At 41.5% G+C, this 19,875-nt stretch overlaps 1 protein-coding gene across 1 annotated transcript in view; it reads right to left on the bottom strand.

Annotated features, from left to right (window-relative positions):
- The window catches only part of CR1 (complement C3b/C4b receptor 1 (Knops blood group)), a 182,812-nt gene that overhangs the window by 17,784 nt on the left and 145,153 nt on the right, over nucleotides 1-19,875 (bottom strand). The window contains exons 37-44 of the mRNA XM_037737442.1: nucleotides 16,912-17,310; nucleotides 13,977-14,153; nucleotides 13,783-13,885; nucleotides 12,420-12,505; nucleotides 9,970-10,188; nucleotides 8,805-8,904; nucleotides 3,672-3,757; nucleotides 1,627-2,025 (exon numbers count right to left, since the gene is read on the bottom strand). Of these exons, the coding sequence (XP_037593370.1) occupies nucleotides 1,627-2,025; nucleotides 3,672-3,757; nucleotides 8,805-8,904; nucleotides 9,970-10,188; nucleotides 12,420-12,505; nucleotides 13,783-13,885; nucleotides 13,977-14,153; nucleotides 16,912-17,310 (1,569 nt within the window). The remainder of the gene's footprint in view (nucleotides 1-1,626; nucleotides 2,026-3,671; nucleotides 3,758-8,804; nucleotides 8,905-9,969; nucleotides 10,189-12,419; nucleotides 12,506-13,782; nucleotides 13,886-13,976; nucleotides 14,154-16,911; nucleotides 17,311-19,875) is intronic.

Here is a 19,875-nt window from a genome sequence, read left to right as displayed (position 1 = left end):
AGAGACGGGGGTTTTGCCATGTTGGCCAGGCTGGTCTCGAATTCCTGACCTTAGGTGATCTTCTACCTTGGGCTCCCAAAGTGCTGGGATTATAGGCATTAGCCACCTGGCCAATTACATGTAAATTAAGGGGCAGATCAATGCAAAGTGAGGGGCAGGTCATTTAGAACTATTTAGGAAAGGGGCAGTAATTTCCAGGTCATTGCCATGGCATTTGTAAACTGTCATGGTGCTGATGGGAACGTGAGGGCAGCTAGGGATTGCTTTCATCGCCATCTGCTGGTTCCTGCTAGGGATTGCTTTTGTCGCCATCTGCTGGTTCCTGCTGTTTCTTCACTTCATCCTGTCTAAGCCAGATCCTGTTTTGGTCAGCAGGATTGTGAACACAAGACAAGCCCTGCCCATCTCCTACCTCATACATCCAACTATGTATGTCTTTATCTGTTCGTCTTCCCAGCTCAGTGGTTGCACAAGGCTAACACGGGTTGGTAGAAGAACTGTAAGCTTCTTCTCTGTCCCTATGTGTCAACCATTACACCTCCCACTCCACCGCTAAACCAGCTATTGTGACACCAGTAGACAAGATGAGCTACCAAAAACAAAAGCCCTTAAATAAGCCAGCCCTTTGTCATGAGAGGACATATTATTTGGAGAGTGTTTGACTCAACGTCTGCCTTTATTTACAGTCCTGTTCGTCCATGCTTAGGGCATCAGAACCCACTTAACATCAACCTAATCTGTACCTCATTCAAGATGAATTTAAAAATCGTTATTTAACTGGCTCTGAGCAAGTTACCTTCACTCTTAGATTCCTGGGGATAAAATGTAGGAGGTGGATGGCTTGAGCCCAGGAGTTTGAGGCTGCAGTGAGCCATGACTGTGTCACTGTATTATTGATCAGCCTGGGCAACAGAGACGGACCTCAACCCTAATAAATAGGCTTTTAATAAAATAAAATAACAAAATAAAATATAGGAGGCAGACCATTATAGACAAACTCTAAAGTCTTTGTCTCTATTCTGATGCCATGCTTTCTGTCATAAGGCAATCTCTTTCGGTCACCAATGGATGCTGATAGAAGTATGGCAAGAGCTAGAGCATTCAGACTCTGGGGTCTGAGACCCTTGCCTTTTAAAATCCTAGGTGTCTCAGCTAGAGCATGTGACTTGGCCAATTTACCTAACCTCTGAAAGACTAAGCTGACTTCACTATTAAATTGATATTACAACAGCACAATTTCAAAGTGTTGTTGTTTCAAAGTGTTGTTTTTCATTTATTAAAATGAGAAAATGTATATAAAGTGCGGTGCATAGCTGACCATAAAGTCCATGTAATTTTTCAATATATTTGAGAGATATTGTAGCTGGTACTTTGCCCTGAGAATGGATTAATAGGTGAGTCCAGAATAACTTTTTTCTTGGCTAATTAAGGTCTTGTTTTTCACAGTGAAGGCACATATGCATGGGTGCATGCACACCCCGATTCTTAATTTCATGCTTCTTTTTCCCACACTTGCTCTCCCACCCTGCTCACCATACATCCCTCCCTCTGAACAAATACTAATCTCCTGATCCAACAGCAACTCATGTCATTTGCAGAGCCCTTCTAGGTCTCAGAGAGACTCACCCCTGGAGCAGATTGGTAACTCTGGCTCCCATTTGTTCAGTGCCTGACATTGCACACGGGGGGATCCTTTCATGACAAAGCCAGGCTGACACCTAAACTCCACAACTTCATTTAAGGAAAATAAGCTTCTGTTTTCAGATACCATTATTCCATTTTCAACATTTGGAGGTGTGCATTTGTTAGGTATAATGCACTGAGGGGCCGGGCTGCTCCAGACGCCCTCTTGATCCTCATTGCTGGTGCAGTATATGGAGGGCTCACCCAGGAGCTCAAACACCTTTTTTCCTTCATTTCCAAGATTACAGTGGTAGGTCACCACTGATCCATAGTGAAAATACTCCCTGTTGGTGCTATTGAAATCTCCATTGGCAATGGTGGGGGGTAGCCCACAAGATATTCCTGGAAAAAAAAAGACAGCAGGTTGACCAAAACAAAACCTTGGGACAGCGTCTTGCTCTGTCACCTCACACTGTGCTGTGACACCCACAGCACTCAGGCTGGAGTGATGTGGCACGATGACAGCTCACTGTAACCTTCGCTTCCCAGGTCAAGCAACCCTCCTACCTCAACCTCTTGAGTACCTGGGATTACAGGCATGCACCGCTATGTCTGATTTATTTTTGTATTTTTAGTAGAGATGGGTGTTGGCCATGCTGTTCTCGAACTCCTGACCTCAAGTGATCTGCCTGCCTCGGCCTCCCAAAGTGCTGGGATTACAGGCGTGAGCCACTGTGCCTGGCCAATAGTCCATGTTTATATTTCCCCTGCTAAATGAAAATTTTAACTATGTTATCTCCCCATTATTAATTTAGTTCTCTCTATATAGAGAAGGCATTTGCCTTTATTCTATTGGTTATTAATATAATAAAGCTTATAGCATAGCTTTTTTTTTTTTTTTTTTTTGCAACGGGGTTTTGCCCTGCTGCCCAGGCTGGAGTGAAGTGGCAGGATCATGGCTCCTTGCCTCAACCTCTCTAACTCAAGCAATCTTCCCACCTCTCAGCCTCCCAAGTAGTTGGGACTACAAGCATGTGCCACCATGCCTATTTAATTTTGTATTTTTTGTAGAGACAGGGTTTTACCAAATTATACAGGCTGATCTCGAACTCCTGGGCTCAAGTGATCTGCTCACCAAGGCTGCCCAAAATGCTGGCATTACAGGTATAAGTCACCACACCTGGCCCAGTATAGCATCTTTATTAAATAATAAAAGCAAAAAGCTCTGGCAGAACTAGTAAAGGCAAAGCAAAGATACACAGTATTACAAATAATAAACACAATACTTGCAGATTCAGAAGTAATAAAAAGAACTGAATACTAATGTACAGCCATACCACCCTGAATGCGTTCATCTCATCTGACCTTGGAAGAACTGAATACTGTGTCCTACTCTACAGTGGAACAGTGCCCAGCCAGCATATCAGCCTTCCACAAAGTTTGTGTCCACTTTTCCTCCCATCAGTTGTGTTCGAAATTGCTAATTTCCTCACACCATCACCAAAGCCAGGATTATATCCATTTTATACTCCTTGTTAGCTTACAATTGCTCATTCCTCTTTGCTCCCCAAAATGAAGAAAGCTCATCTTCCAAACAACTGACAGGGAAGATGGCATGCCCCTGTTTAGACAAAAAATAAACAGGAAGAAAGGGCTGCATTGCTTGAATATCTGATGTGATACTAAGAGCTTGCAGAGAGGATATAGGGTTTCTTTCACTGACTTCGTATTTGTTGACTTCACTAAAGAAAATGCTCTTCAAACTGAGGCGTTCAGCCAACAGAAGAGTAAATTGGAGGCTATTTAAATGAGTTCGAGACTAGTTTAAAATAAATTACACCTCAAGATAAGAAAAAAAAAGCATTAGGTGAAGGTGGAAGTTTGGAATGCTGAGAGTCATTTTTAGGATATGACTGGGTTAGGGCTGCGTTTTTCAAGTATCAGAAGGATCCCATTTCCAAGAGAGACGAAATTTATTCTTTGTAATTCTAGGATGACAACTCTAGGATTCATTGGTGAGGTAAGTGGGGAAAGAGATTTCAACTCACGTTGACAAATTGGTGACTTTGCACTCCAGTGGGCAGTATTGCCTGAGATGATACATTCAGCAGATGACCGACCAATGAGGCGGTACCTAAAGGCAAAAAATGGAACATAATTGTGCCGTGCACACCTCATCAGCTTCCTCACAGCATGCACGTGTGGCAAACCAGAAGGATCACAATGCAGAGAAGTCTACGGCCCAGCCGAAACTTCAAGTATGATCCCAGCTTTTCTCACTTCTCTTTCCTGTTCTCTCACTATTGTAAGAGACATTTCTGCTCTAACTTCTCCTGGCCCACTTTGCTTCTTAATATCTTGGCTTCATTGTGGACTGTACCTGGCACCAAAATAACACAATTATTTTGTAGACCTGTTTGACTTTTTTTTTCTTAAATTCTATCTTTTCTCACATCATTTCTGCCATTTTTTGTTTACATTTTCCCTCAATGTGTGTATGTGTATAATACTATGACATTTTATTTGAGGCATGGCTTTTATAAATGCAAGATTTGTTGGTTTTGATCCTGTTTAGGAGACTTTGTTTTTTGACAAGAAGATTAAACCAAATGTATCGAAATAAATTATATATTTGATTTGCTTTTTGTTTGTTTGCTTGTCTGTTTAGATGGAGCCTTGCTCTGTTGCCGAGGCTGGACTGCAATGGCACGATCTTGGCCCACTGCAACCTCCGCCTCCCCTGTTCAAGTGATTCTCCTGACTCATCCTTCTGAGTAGATGGGATTACAGCCACACGCCACCACACCCAACTAATTTTTGTATTTTTAGTAGAGATGGGTTTTCACCATGTTGGCCAGGCTGGTCTTGAATTCCTGACCTGAGATGATCCTTCCGCCTTGGCCTCCCAAAGTGTTGGGATTACAGGCATGAGCCACTGTGCCTGCCTGTTTCTCTTTTTCACCTTTTCCTACTGCATTCAGGAAAATTTGGTTAACTCTTCTCTTTACTTTAATATTCTGCAACATTCAGTGTGTTTGCTATATATATACACACATATATGACACATGTATGAAATGAAATATATAAACACACTGAAAACATATATTCATTCATGTACAAACTTCCTGGCTGGTTTCACAGAAGTATTTGTACAACTGAATCTTGCTAAAAATATGAAAAGGAGAGTGTTTTGAAAGTTTCCCTGGTTTCTTGGCAGTAAATCTCTTCTGTAGGAGGAACTTTCTCCTGATTTTTCAACTTGGTCTCTTTTACATGTATTCCTGTTTCTTGTCATAAGCTTGGTGATTTTCTGCTGTATACCATAGAGAGGTTCGCAGTTATTCAGCAATGCAAGATGAGGAGGGTACAGCCAGGAAATTTATCAATTGTATTTTTGAAATGCTCAAAAAAAAAAAAAAGGGAAAAGAAGAAATTGGATTTATTCTAAATTTGCCTTGTCAGATTCTAGATACTGTGGTCTGTGAGACCGAGTCTGGAGTCTGGCAAATGTGCTGGACACCACAAGCTTCCCTTCAGCATTTGTTGGGGTGGTAGAAACATAGCCTCTACTCACTACCTGGCTTAGCTGTTCCCGTGAAAAGCGAAATTGAAGCAGAGCCTCCGCTGTGTGCTGAGCGAGGGTGAGCACCAACAGCTGGACTGTGTGCTATGAGCACTTAATGCTTGACATTTTCAAAGGGTTGAATTCTGTTATAGGTTGTATGATGTCTCCACCAAATATGCTGAAGTCTTGACCCCCAGTCCCTGTGGATGTGATCTTACTTGGAAATACAATCTGCAGATGCAATCAAGTTAAGAGGAGGCCATTAAGGTAGGCCCTAATTCAATATGAATGATGTCCTTATAAAAAGAGAGGACTTTGGACACACACATGCACAGAGAGGAGAACTGCGTGTGAGGACACAGACCCAGAGGGAAGACGGCCACGTGAGGACAGAGACAGAAATTGGAGTTCTGTTGCAACACGCCAAGGAAGCTCTGGGGTTCCAGAAGCTGGAAGATGCAATGAAGGATCCTCCCCTACAGGATTCAGAGGGAGCATGTCCCTGCCAACACCTTGATTTTGGACTTCCAGCCTCCAGAACAGAACTCCAAAAACTTCTGTTGTATTAAGCCAGCCATTTTATGTTACAGACATACCTCAAAGCTATTGCAGGTTCAGCTCCAGACCACCACAATAAAACAAATAGGACAACAAACGAGTCATATGAACTTTCTGATTTCTCAGTGAGTCTAAAAGTTGTTTTCATACTATACTGTAGTCTATTAAGTGTGAAATAGCATTATGTCTATTTAAAAAATGGTTTATTGATAAAAAATGCTAAAGATTATCTGACCCTCAATAAGTCATCATCTTTTTGCTGGTGGAGGGTCTTGCCTCAAGGTTGATGGCTGCTGACTAATCGTGGTGGTGGTTGCTGAAGGCTGGGGTGGCTGTGGCAATTTCTTAAGCTAAGACAACAATAAAACTTGCCTATTGATTGACTCTTCCTTTCACAAAAGATTTTTCTAGCATGCAATGCTGTTTGATAACATTTTACCCCCGAACTGCTTTCACAATTGGAGTCAATCCTCCCAGATACTACTGCTGCTTTATCAACTAAGTTTATGTCATATTTTAAATTGTTTGTGGTCGTTTTAAACAATGCTCACATCATCTTCACCACGAAGAGACTCCATCTCAAAAAAACCACTTTCTCTGCTCATTCATAAGAAGCAACTCCTCATCTGTTCAAGTTGGATCATGAGATTGTAGCAATTCAGTCACATCTTCAGGCTCCACTTCTAATTGTAGTTCTCTTGCTATTTCCACCACGTCTGCAGTTATTTTCTCCACTGAAGTTTGAACCTCGCAAAGCTGTCCGTGAGGATTGGAATCAACTTCTACCAAACTCCTGTTAATGTTGATATTTTAACCTCTTCCCATGAATCATGAATGTTCTTAATGGTATGTAGAATGATGAATTCTTTCCTGCAGTTTTCAACTTACTTTGTTCAGATCCATCAGAGGAATTACTGTCTGTGGAAACTATAGCCTTACAAAATGTATTTCTTAAATAGCGAAACTTGGAAGTCAAAATTACTACTTCAGCCATGGACTGCAGAATAGCTGCTGCTGTCATCAGGCAGGAAAACTACACTCATCTCCTTGTCCATCTCCATCAGAGGTCTTGGCTGATGAGGTGCAATGTCAATGAGCAATAGTATTTTGAAAGGAATCTGTTTTTCTGAGCACTAGAGCACAACTGTGGGCTTAAAATAATCAGTAAGCCACGCTGCAAACATACCTCTGTCATCAGGCTTTGTTGTTCCATTTATAAAGTACAGGCAAGGCACATTTAGCATAATTCGTAAGGGCTCTAGGATTTTTAGAATGGTCAGTGAGCATTGACTTCAACTCAAAGTCACCAGTGGCATTAGCTCCTAAAAAGTCAGCCCATCCTTTGAAGCATTGAAGCCAGGCATTGGCTTCTCCTTTCTCACTATGAAAGTCCAATAGATAGCTGTTTGTCTACATGGAAAATCTGCTATTTAGTGCAACACCTTCATCAATGATCTTAGTTAGATCTTCTGGACCACTCACTACAGCTTCCACATCAGCACTTGTTGCTTTACCTTGCACCTGTATGTTATGGAGATGGCTTCTTTCTTTAAACCTCAGGAGTCAACCTCTGCTAGCTTCTACCTTTTTTTTTTTTTTTCCTGAGATGGGGGTCTCACTCTGTGGTCCAGCCTGGAGTGCAGTGGCACAATCTGGGTGCACTGCAACCTCTGCCTCCCGGATTCTATTCTCATATCTCAGATTCCCAAAGAGCTGGAACTACAGGCACCTGACACCACTCTTGCTAATTTTTGCATTTTTAGTAGAAACAAGGTTTCACCATATTGGTCGGACTGATATTGAACTCCTGAACTCAGGTGATCCACCTGCCTTAGCCTCCCAAAGTGCTGGGATTACAGGCATGAGACACTGTGCCCTGCTGATTACAGCTTTTTTCCTGCAGCTTCCTGGTCTCTGTCAGTCTTCACAGAATTGAAGAGAGTTAGGGGCTTGTTCAGGATTAGGCTTTGGCTTAAGGAAATGTGTCTGGTTTGATCTTGTATCCAGACCACTAAAAGTTCTTCTGTGTCAGCAATAAGGCTGTTTCACCTTCTTATCACTCATGCATTCCCTGGAATAGCATTTTAAATTTCCTGAAGTACTTTTGCTTTGCCTGTACAACTCACTAGCTGTTTGGCGCACGAGGCCTGGCTTTTGGCCTATCTTGGCTTTCAACATTTCTTCCTCACTAGGCTTCATCATCTCTAGCTTTTGATTTAAAGTAAGAGATGCATCACTCCTCCCTTCATGTGAACACTTAAAGGCCATTGTGGGGCTAGTAATCGTCCTAGTTTTAGTATTACTGTGTCTCAGGAATTAGGGAGTCCTGAAGACAGGGAGAGAGAAGGGGAGCGTCTAGTTTATGGAGCAGTCAAAGCATGCACATTTATTAAATTTTGTGTCTTATATGGGTGCATTTCATAGTGACCCCAAACAATGACAATAGTCACACCAAAGATCCCTGATCACAGATCACTGTCACAGACATGATAATAATGAAAAAGTTGGGGATATTGTGAAAATAATCAAAATGCTACACAGAGACACGAAGTGAACACACGCTGTTGGAAAAAGGATGCCAATAGATGTGCTTGTCGCAGGGTTGGCACAAGCCTTCGATTGTAAAAAGCAAACATCTGCGAAGTGCAATAAAACGAGGAACACCTGTACTTGGTGATGGCAGCCCCAGGAAGCAATTATGCTGTTACGAGTAAGATTTGTTCTCTCACACAGATGCTATATGGCCTTCTCTTTCTTCCAGCAATGGGCTGGGCTAGGGTTGTTTGTGTGCTTTGACTACTACACTCTTTCCTGATTTATTTTCCTTCCCATCCAGTGAATGCCATACTTTTTATATGTGCACTGCTTGTTTCCAGCAAGGATACAGATTTTCCCCCTCATCATCTCCTATCTTTGTTTATTTCAATCAGGCATTAACACCTGTGTTCAAGCCTCTTAAAAGCAGGTGGCAATAGCCTAGTTTCCTTCCTGAGATGTGGCTAGAAGGTGTATGGCTGTGCCAGAACTCTTGAACCAAGAGATGTTGCTGCCAACTCACCCTGTAATACAAGAATAGTTGATTCTGGATCCAACCTGGATGTTTGTGATCACATGCACCACGCCATTCATTGGATCTGAAGGAGTTTTACATGATTTACCTATGGGAAAGAAACAGTATTTTGGAGCTAGGTAAAATAATCTAAATTCTCTTCAGTACATTAGGTATCAACCTGCATGTACCTTTCTGAAGAAAACATGCAGTTCTGATGGTTCCACAGATTTTCCCACCTTGAGAAAACTCATCAGAGCACCTCAGGATTAGCCAACTACTAAGCCCCACTTTCAAAAAGACCTTCCCTCCAGATCTATCTAGATCTAGATTTAGATCTATGTAGAGACCTTGCATCCCCTATCAAAATGTAAAAGTCATTTTTGGCGTTATGTACTACCAATATATTTCAATGTTTTCAAGGGATTTCTTCTCACCTAGTTATTCAAACAGAATTTGTCTTCCTACACAATTTTCCCCCTGATCTACAGTCATTTATTATTTACTTTCCCTAGGGAATGAAGATTTTCTCTACAAATATTCCTTGAAACATTCTCATGAAGTGAGCATTTCAAGCAATAATCAAGGACAACCTACAAGAATAACTCTTACATCCACCTATCTGAACACTTATGAAAAGAGGTTTCTTATATCCCACATTTGAAAAAATTCAGTAAGAAGCTTTGGCAGACATGGGAAAGACCCTATTTAATTTTTCACATTTTTAGGAAGCCAGATAGATTGTCTTGCCGAGGTTCCACCTTTGTTGTTTGGGTTCCTTGTACTTCAAGCCATCAAAACTCCAATGAGAGGCTGAGAAGCATGGGTGGGGAATTCAAGACAGTTCCTGGTGGAAGGAGCCACTGATTTTTTAGGTCAGATTTCTAAGCCAGCCATTTCAATAAGGAGATTCACAGTCTTCTGTCTTTAATTCCTATGATTCTAATGAGGAACTTTCCCACCACTCACCACTTCCCTCCCTTTTCACCGGCCCTTTTAGCTGCAAAGGTCATCAGGATCTTATGTGCTTACCTACCTTAGAATGATTTATCATTGGTTTGGCATTCCACTGTGGCAAATGCACAAATATATACCACCCTGTAATTATGGAAATATGGAGGGCCTGGGTTAGATATTCTGAACCCATTTCGGATATGGAGAAATGGTCACTAACCCAGACTTCTACAGTGAGGAGCAGGGCTGCTCCAAACCCCATTTCCTTGGGGGTCACTTGTGCATCGGATGGTGCTCTCCCCAACGAGGTCAAAGGTCTTCCTGCTGTCTGGGTGGGGGTCGCATGTGTAGTTTACTGCTTTTCCAAAGGGAAAGACTTCCAGAGGTTTTCCTGTGTGTCTCCCATTAGGTATATCTGGAGGACTTGGACAAAAGATTTCTGGAAAAAAGGCAAAAGCTCTAGGTTTTATTCAGGAGTTTCACCAGAGGTATTCTGCAATTATAAGGTGCTATGATTGTTGTTGTTTAAATATGCTAAGGAGATGACAGTAGACATTAGGACTTTGAAGAGTTGGATTAAATGACATGTCAATGAAAGTGTATTGTAAAGTACAAAAGAGATTTGTCTATCCTGAATCTTCCAGATAGTAACAGTTCCTGGACAATAGAAACTTTACAACTTTAATGAAGTATCAAAACATTTGAAGAAGAAAAATAGCCATTTTCAAGAGGAACTCATTCACTTAGTCAACATATATTAACTGAGCACTTATCCTGTGTCAGCCAGCCAATCATCAGGATCCCGGGGAGACTGCTGTTGAAGGAACCTACGTTCTTGTGAAATATTTCTCCAATGTATGTATGTGTGCTAACCACCTTAAATACATGAAACCTTTCATTGATTGCTTGTTGATATTGCTCATCAGTCTCAGTGATAACAATAGCACTGTCACAGTGAATTGCAATATAGTTAGGCCATTACAAAAAACTCCAAATGGATTCAGATTGCTTTGCTTTTTAAAATGTCTAGGTCTGTTGATGACTTATTTTCTCTTTACTTTCTGGGTCAATTTTCCAGTTGTTACTCCTTTCTAGCATCTGCTGATTTGTTTAGAACAGTCTCTTCCTCATTTCTAATTGGCATTTTTCATTAGAATTGGAATTTGGAAGAAGCTACTTCAACTAGCAAGGGTTGTGAAAAATAAGAGAAAGCCTGAGTAGTCGAATCAATAACTGAGCCTTCATGCATGGCAGGGGAACAAACACTTGTCATGTTGCTTCAAGGAGCACTGGATTTCTTAGACAGCAAGAATCTCTATATAAATTATGGTCTTTTAAAATTTTACTCTAAAAAGCACTGTAAGATGTCAAAGTAGATTTCTAACAACATAAACATTTCAGTAAAATTTCATGGTGGTTTTTTTTTTCTTCTTTGAGACAGAGTCTTGCTCTGTCACCAGGCTGGAGTGCAGTGGCGCAATCTCGGCTCACTGCAACCTCCGCCTCCTAGGTTCAAGTGATTCTTCTGCCTCAGCCTCCAGAGTAGCTGGAACTACAGGCGCATGCCACCACACCCGGCTAATTTTTGTATTTTTAGTAGAGACGGGGTTTCATCATGGCCAGGATGGTCTCGATCTCTTGACTTCGTGATCTGCCCACCTCGGCCTCCCAAAGTGCTGGGATTACAGGCATGAGCCACCACGCCCAGCCAATTTCATGGTTTTTTAAAGAAACATGTTTTCCAATCTTTAGAATCAATAAATGAAGCAAAGTTCTCCCTTCTACCGGGGAAATTGTAAATGGGTAGACTAGGAGAAATCAGCAGTCTACACATTTAGACTGCTAAATGTGATTACTGAACACATGAGGCTCATTTTTTAAAAACTGAATTATTATTTATGAATCTCTCAGTATAAATTATTTAGGTGCATGTTTTGAGAATTTAAGGAGTCTCAAACTGCTCACCCTGTCTAATGTTACCTCCCACTTTTCCCTCATTCCTCGTTACTTTGATCTATTATCTCTGTAGCATTTAATTAATTAATTTTTTTCTTGTCCTCCTCCCCACCTGAGTAAAAACAACACAGGGACAGGAATTTCACTCATCTTGTTTATTGCCATAACTCCAGTGGCTAGATGAACATGAGGCACAAAGTATGTGATCGATAAATAACTGATTGAATAAAGGCATGTTTAATATTTGTGTATTAGCGAATAGATACAAAAATTGTAGACTGACTGCACCTTGATGGGAGAACAAAATGAAAAAGAAGGAAGGAAAGAAGGAGGGAAAGAGAGGTAGGGAGGGAGGGGAAAGGGAGAGAAGAAGGAAAGAAAGAACTAAAGGAAAGAAAGAAGAGAAAAAATGAAGGAGAGAAAGAAAGCAAATTGTTAAAGCTTCACATTATCTAATCTCTCCTGACCTAGAAGCACACTACCATAGGATTTATCACAATAGAACACAGAATACAAAACAGCAGAGACGTATCAGATGGTTCCAAGACAGGTGATGTACACATTGATTCGCAACAAAACATTATTAAAATAAGCAATTTTCAAATCAATAATTCAGACTAGAAAATTGAAGGACCACATTAGGGGAGCCCATGGGTCAAATACTGAAGAGATAAAGGGAAGAGATTGGCCTGAAATGTTACTCCTATTACTCACGTTCACACACTGGAACACTGCTATTCCAAAGGCTTTCCATTCCAGTCAAGACACAATAACTAGCAGCGCTGCCTTTTAATTGAAATCTAAGGAAGAAAATAGTAGTGAATAGTGAGCCAAGGGACCAGTTAGTTCGCAATCTAAGGCCCTGCCCCAAATCTCAGGATTTTGGGGATCTGAGACCAGGAGGGGGCAGAGTTACAGAAGCTACGTTGTTCTTGAAAAATCACAACATCCAGAAGGGAGCAATATAGAATGGCAAAATACAGGAGCTTGGTCACATGATAGTCCTGCTTGAATTGATGAAGGTGGTCATGACATAGCCGCCATCCCCTTGACCCTGGACCCAGGCTTGGAGTTTCACTGATTACTCCATGATAACCTGATAAATCACTCATTGTCATTATTAGAAACCTAGTCCTTAATGCAACGCCTTCCTAACTTTGAAATAGCAAGTAGAACAGCTTCCAGTTTGGACTGGAAAAGCGGGAAATAGCAGGTGAGAGAACAGAAATTGTCCTTTCATCTCCACATCTGTGGTGGCATGAAGAAGGCTTACAATGGCAGTTTGGGCTCCTGAAGAATAAGCATGAATATTCTAGGGGTAAAAAGAAAGAAGAGATGACATGACTTTTGTATGCAATCATCAAAAATTCTCAATGTCCTGATGCCCTCCTAAATCTTACTGGGTGCTGGCATTTGGAGGCTGCCAAGATCCTGTGGAACATTTTGGGATCAGGTGCTTTGTTGCCCATGCTGGTCAGCTACCATGTAGAGATGTGCACCCTGTGAAGACCACTAGATGGACATAAACGAGTTAATGACCTTGCCAGAGATATTAACAGCAGCCATCAGGACCCCATCTCAGAGACCATGACTAGCTGGATGATATATGACTGAATTTTTTTAAAATGCATGTTCAGTCCTATTATAAATTTCACCATTGATGGTTTAAACAATTTACTGGAATGATTCTTAAATGATTCTAGCTCTTTAGAATAAGTGTTTTGTTACTTGCAATTTTTTCTGAAACTCTCTAAAAATTACTCATATCCCCTTTGTCTTGGAAAATAGGATTTTTTAACTTAATATGCTACCTATATATTCATAACAATTAGTTATACTTGTCCTTGAACTTTCCAGTTAATATATGGCCCATTTTCTTCTTCATATCTCATGTTGTTAGTTCTATATGTTTCTTTCTTCCTATATTTACTTTCAAAAGTTCATGTCTTTGAGTGTGTTTGTGTGTGTGTGTGTGTGTGTGTGTGTCTTTTTTTTAAAGCTACACCAATCTCCCCTTTTTGGACTAATTCCCAACCGCAATTTCAATGTCCAGCAGGTCAGGCAAGCTCATACTCACCCTTCGTCACAAACAAAGTCCACTTTTGCTCCAAGCTGGAGATTAGGTGGAAACAGCACACGGCCATTAGGAAGTTGGTCCAGGGAGTCATTGCAGGATTTCACTGGAGAAAAAGAAAAACAAACAGAAATAACTGGCTTGTGGAGAATAAAGACACAAGCTAAAAATATCAAGCCAGGTAAGAGTCTAGGCACCTTCACATCTGGGGACTGCAGGGCTCCAGTCTCCCTGGGGTGTGCAGCGCAGAGAAGCAGCCCCTCTGAGATCATAGCCGGGCTCACAGCTGTACAACACTTCCTGGCCAGGCCAAAAGTTGTCCTTGTCCCTTTGGGTATGCTCACCATGCAGGATATCTGGAGGTGGCTGACATACTGGGGGAGAGAGAAACAAAGTACTGCTAATTGTGTCAAAATAACTGTTTCTTCACACCGATAAACTGGCCAAGGGAATAATAATTATAAATCTATATGTAATAAAAAGGTACAATAAAAGCCTTGTTATATTGATAACAAACTAAAACAGAGCGAGGAAGACGTCTTGCCATCAGTCATAGAACTGACACTTGCAGAACTGTGACTAAAATGGAGGTACCCGCAAGTCATTGTTTTTCATCTAAAGTATGCACCTAAGATTTCATGATGGACAGTTCCTTCTAGAATGGAACTGTCTAGAATGCTTCCAATTACTGTTCACCTAGTACAAAATTGGGAGGAATGATGGATTTTTATATCTTCACACTTCCTTTCTAGAAGGACGTCAACAATTTAGTCTTGCATTTTAGGAAATAGAGCAGTACCCATGCACATGTCTCATCTACTAGGTCCCTTCATCCCGTATCACACTGGTGCAACAAACAAGGCCCATACACTTATTCTCATCTTCTTCCATGTCTCTCTTAGCGGCCACCTGACATAGGGTGGTAGAGAACGATGGGTCTCCTCTCTTCATGCTGTGTAGCAAGGTGCTGCCTAGTCATTCATTTCACTGCAGTGAGAGTGTGGGCAACTGTTGAACAAAATCTAAAAGACCTACTGTCACCATAATGAGAGTGTATATGTCACACAACATATTATAATGACATCTCTGGTTGTCTCTTAATCTAGTTCATCTGAACTCAGGAAATCAGAACACATTTGGGTCTCAACTAAATTATATAAAACTCTTATAAAATGGAAAAAATAATTTCAGTTTGGCTTTGAGCAGATCAGTTTCCTTTTCTGGACTTCAGCTTTCTCAAGCGTCAAATAGGGATTGGATTAGAAAAATGATTTCTTTAAGGAGTTCGTAAATACTCTGATGTTGTAATGTCAGTTTTCAGGGCTCATCACCCAGTGTTTCCCTTGACTACTCAGTGCCTGGTGATGTAATATTGAGGTGGTGTGTTTGTTAAATTTATGTTGGCCCCTGGCCTCACACTTCTGCACTGTCTTTTGACTGCTAGCAATGGAGGCCTTAAAACTATAATCCTTTGTCTTCCTTGATAGGTGGGCTCTGGTTAGGTTCTGTCAATTGGAGGCATATATGCCAAATAACAAGGCAGGATGGTGGCAGAATCTGTTCTACTTCTAGAGGTGGCTCAGACAGTGAGCAGCCACAGCTTCAGTTCTAGCAACGACAATGACTTTTGCCCCAGCAATATCAGCTGCATTCTGGCAGCAGTGGTGGCTCCTGCAGCATTAGCAGCTTTCAGGAAGACACCTGCTCAGTGGCAGGAACTGACCATTTCAGCATCAGTACAGGCTCCTGTGCTTTAGACTGGAAGCCACAGTAGCTCCCTGATCTCTGGCAACTCTGCCTTGTTCCTATTGCTTTTCCTGCCCTTCTAACATCTTTCTGACCTATTTGCTGTGATATGGTTTGGTTCTGTGTTCCCTCCCAAATCTCATGTCAAATTGTAATTCCCATTGTTGGAGGAGGAGCCTGGTGAGAGGTGACTGGATCATGGAGGTGGTTTCTAATGGTTTAGCATCATCACCCTAGTGCTGTCTTGTGATAGAGTTCTATTGAGATCTGCTTGCTTAAAAGTGTACAACACCTCCCCATTTACTCTCTCTCTCTCCTGCCAGCCATATGAAGATATGCCTGCTTCCCTTTTGCCTTCTACCATGATTGTACATTTCCTGAGGGGTCCCCAGCCATGCCTCCTGTACAATCTGCAGAACTGTGAGTCAATTAAACCTCTTTTGTTTATAAATTACCTAGTCTCAGGTAGTTCTTTATAGCAATGTGAGAACAGACTAATACCACCTGCATGAAATCCCTCACTCCTTGAAAGTATCTAGGGTAAGTTTTGATTTCCTGACTGGATGCTGATTAGCAAAGCCAAGGCTCTGGAGTCAGGCGGACTTGCGTTCCAGTCTTCAGTCTGGAAGTTAGTATCTTAGAAAGTTATCTGATCTCTCTAAGGTACAACTTCTCTGCCAAACATAGAGGCTGGGCATGGTGGCTCATGCCTATAATCCCAGCACTTTGGGAGGCTGAGGTGGGTAGAGCACAGGTGTTTGAGACCAGTCTGGGCAACATGGTGAGACTCCATCTCTACAAAAAATATAAACAAATTTAACCAGGCTCAGTGGCATGCACCTGTAGTCCCATTTGCTTGGGATACTCAGGCTGGAGAATTACTTGAGCCAGGGAGTTGGCAGTTGCAGTAAGCCACAATCTCACATCTGCAGTCCAACTTCAGTGATGGATCAAGAACCTCCCTCAAGCAAACAAAACAGACAAACATAGAAAAACTGGTAACTACTTAATAACTTTGTTTTAAGAATTAAAATTCACGTGTAGCCTGTATTATGGTATCTGACCAGAAAACTCACTCATTTCCTATAAGCAATTATTATATTCAAAGGTAATTGATAGATCTGTTTATAAGAACCCCAAAGACACATCACATTCCTTGCCCAGGCTTAGCTTTGCTTCTTGATTTCAGCACATGTGCAAGTACACACACACACACACACACACACACACACACACACCCCTTCTGAATTTTATGTTCACTACCTAGAAAATTTCCTCCCTGACCCTGCTCACGACACATCCCTCCCCCTGAACAAATACTAATCTCCTGATCCAGCAGCAACTCATGTCATTTGCAGGGCCCTTCTAGACCTCAGTAACACTCACCCCTGGAGCAGCTTGGTAACTCTGGCTCCCATTTGTTCAGGGGCTGGCATTGCACACGGGGGGATCCTTTCATGACAAAGCCAGGCTGACACCTGAACTCCGCAACTTCATTTAAGGAAAATAAGCTTCTGTTGTCAGATACCATTACTCCATTTTCAACATTTGGAGGCATGCATTTGTTAGGTATGACACACTGAGGGGCCGGGCCACTCCAGATGCCCACTTGATCATCTTTGCTGGTGCAGTATATGGAGGGCTCACCCACGAGCTCAAACACATTTCTCTCTCCGCTCCCAGGATTGCAGCGGTAGGTCACCACTGATCCGTAGTGAAAACGCTCTCTGTTGGTGCTAATGAAATATCCATTGGCGATGGTGGGGGGTAGCCCACAGGGAATTACTGGGAAAAGAAAAAGCAGGTTAAATAACAGTCCATTTAAATAATGAATAACAAAAATCTCATGAGTCACTAAACTGTAACTATTTTTACATTTATTATTTGCTTTTAATTTTTGCTAACATGTAGGTACATTTTTACAAAATTGTAACTTCAGTGGGCATAATGTCATGTGTCCTGCCTTTCTTACTTATATTATTTCCTATAATATTTGCATGCATTTATTAACTCAATCTATATTCTTTTTGTTTTAAATAGCCCTTTGATCATAGTATTATAGAATTTATACAGTTTTCTCCTACTCTTTTCCATTTGCTTTCTTAATTTCCATTTTTGTTATTAACTGAGGTTAGCTTTAATAGAAAAGTAAAATAGAAAAACCTTTGTTAAAAGACAAATTATAAGGGAAGAGAGAAAACACAGAAATACACAGCATGAAAAAGAATTTAAGCATTTTTTATGAATATGATAATATTTATAAAATTGTAAACTACTGGGGATAAATATTTTGAAAATCTAAATGATATGAATGGAAATATAAATTGCCAATATTCATTCAAAAAGATGTAGAAAGGTAGAATTGCCCAAGAAACATGTAAGAATGGAAAAAAGTCAAAGATAAGTTCTATCAAACTTTCAAGTAACATATACTTCCAAATAATATTTCAATGTTTCACAAAATGCAAAAGATATAAAAGTTAACAACTCATTTAATCAAATCTAAGTCTGATATCATAACAAGATATTTGTATAAAAGTGATCATATATTAGTCCACAAAAACCCCTAAATACATGTTAAACATACAGACCAAAGGCATAGAAGAATAAAACTTAGCATGTTTAAGTGAAGTCCTGCAATGAGAGGAGAGATATAACAGAGCATAAACAACATTTGAAGAAGTAGTAACTGGGAATTTTCTACGACTAATGCAAGACATCATTAAATTACAGATTCAAAAACTAGGCGGCAGATCCAAGATGGCCAAATAGGAACAGCTCTGGAGTGCGGTTCCCAATGAGAGCAATGCAGAGGGTGAGTTATCACTGCATTTTCAAATGAGTACCAGGTGCATCTCAATGGGACTCTTTGCAAAGCGAGTGTAGCCCAAGAAGGGTGAGCCAAGGCAAGGTAGGGCGCTGCCTCACCCAGGAAGTGCAATCTCTGGAGGAACCCACTCCCTACCCAATGGAGGCCATCAGGGGCTTTTCCATCCACTCCAGCACTCTGGTTCAGATACTATGCTTCTCCCACAATTTTTTCCGCCCACAGACCAGGAGATTCCCGGGCTGAAAACCACCACAAGCTTCCAGCACAGCTGTTTAAGCCAGCGCTGCAGGTTTCCACACAAAACTCACACAAATTTGAGTGGCCTTTTCAACTGGTGCTTGGAACACCTGGGAGACAGAGCCACACATTCAATTGAAAAAGAGGGAGTTGAAAGCAGGAAGCCAAGTGATCTGGCTCAGCGAGTCCCACTTCCACAAAAACCAGCAATCTGAAATGCTCTGGATTCAGAGTTTTGCAGCAAGCACAGCTGGACCTGGGACAGTCCAGCTCTACTGAGGGAAGGGCATCCACAATTACTGAGGCAGTCCCCAGTTACAAAGGCAGTCCACAATTACTGAGGCAGTCCACCATTACTGAGGCAGTTCTAACTGTGCCTCTGTAAACAAAACCACAAGGAAGTTTACACAGCAACTGGGAAGAGCCCGTGGCAGCTCAGTAATGCCTCTGCTGGCAGACTGTGATTAGGCTAACTCCTTGCTGGTCAGGGCATCTCTGAAAAAAGGCAGTAGCACATCAGGAACTTATAAATAAAGCCCCACCTTCCCAGGACAGAGCACCTGGGAAAAGAGGCAGTTATGAGTTCCACTGCAGCAGACTTAAACATACCTGCCCAGCAGCTCTGAATGGAATAACAGATCTCCCAGCACAGCACTTGAGCTCTGATAAGGGATAGACTATCTCCTCAAGTGGCTCTCTGATCCCCATAGATCCAGAGGCATCTCATAAAGGAGAGCTCTGGCTGACATCTGGCAGATACCGTTCTGGGACAAAGAAAACAGGAGAAGAAACTGGCAGCAATCTTTACTGTTCTGCAGCCCCTGTGGGTTATTCCCAGGCAAGCAGAATCTGGAGTGGACCTCCAGCAGTCCTGCAGCAGAGGGACCTTACCGTTAGAAGGAAAACTAAAAAACAGAAAGAAATAGTTATGATAACAACAAAAGGGATGTCCACTCAGAGACCTCATCTGAAAGTCACCAACTACAAAGACCACATGTAGATAAATCCATGAAGATGGGAAGAAACCAGTGCAAAAAGGATGAAAACACCAAAAACCAGAAGGCCTCTCCTCCTCCAAGGGATCATGACTCCTCACCAGCAAGTGAACAAAGCTGGATAGAGATTGAGTCTGATGATTTGACAGAAGCAGGTTTCAGAAGGTGGGTAATAACAAACTTCTCTGAGCTAAAAGAACATGTTCTAACCCAATGCAAAGAAAGAACCTTGAAAAAATGTTAGATGAAATGCTAACCAGAAGAATCAGCTTAGAGAAGAATATAAAC

The sequence above is a fragment of the Cebus imitator genome, unplaced genomic scaffold, assembly GCF_001604975.1.
Source record: "Cebus imitator isolate Cc_AM_T3 unplaced genomic scaffold, Cebus_imitator-1.0 Scaffold38, whole genome shotgun sequence".
Classification (NCBI taxonomy): Eukaryota; Metazoa; Chordata; class Mammalia; order Primates; family Cebidae; genus Cebus; species Cebus imitator.
This window is presented reverse-complemented; position numbering and strand designations above follow the sequence as displayed.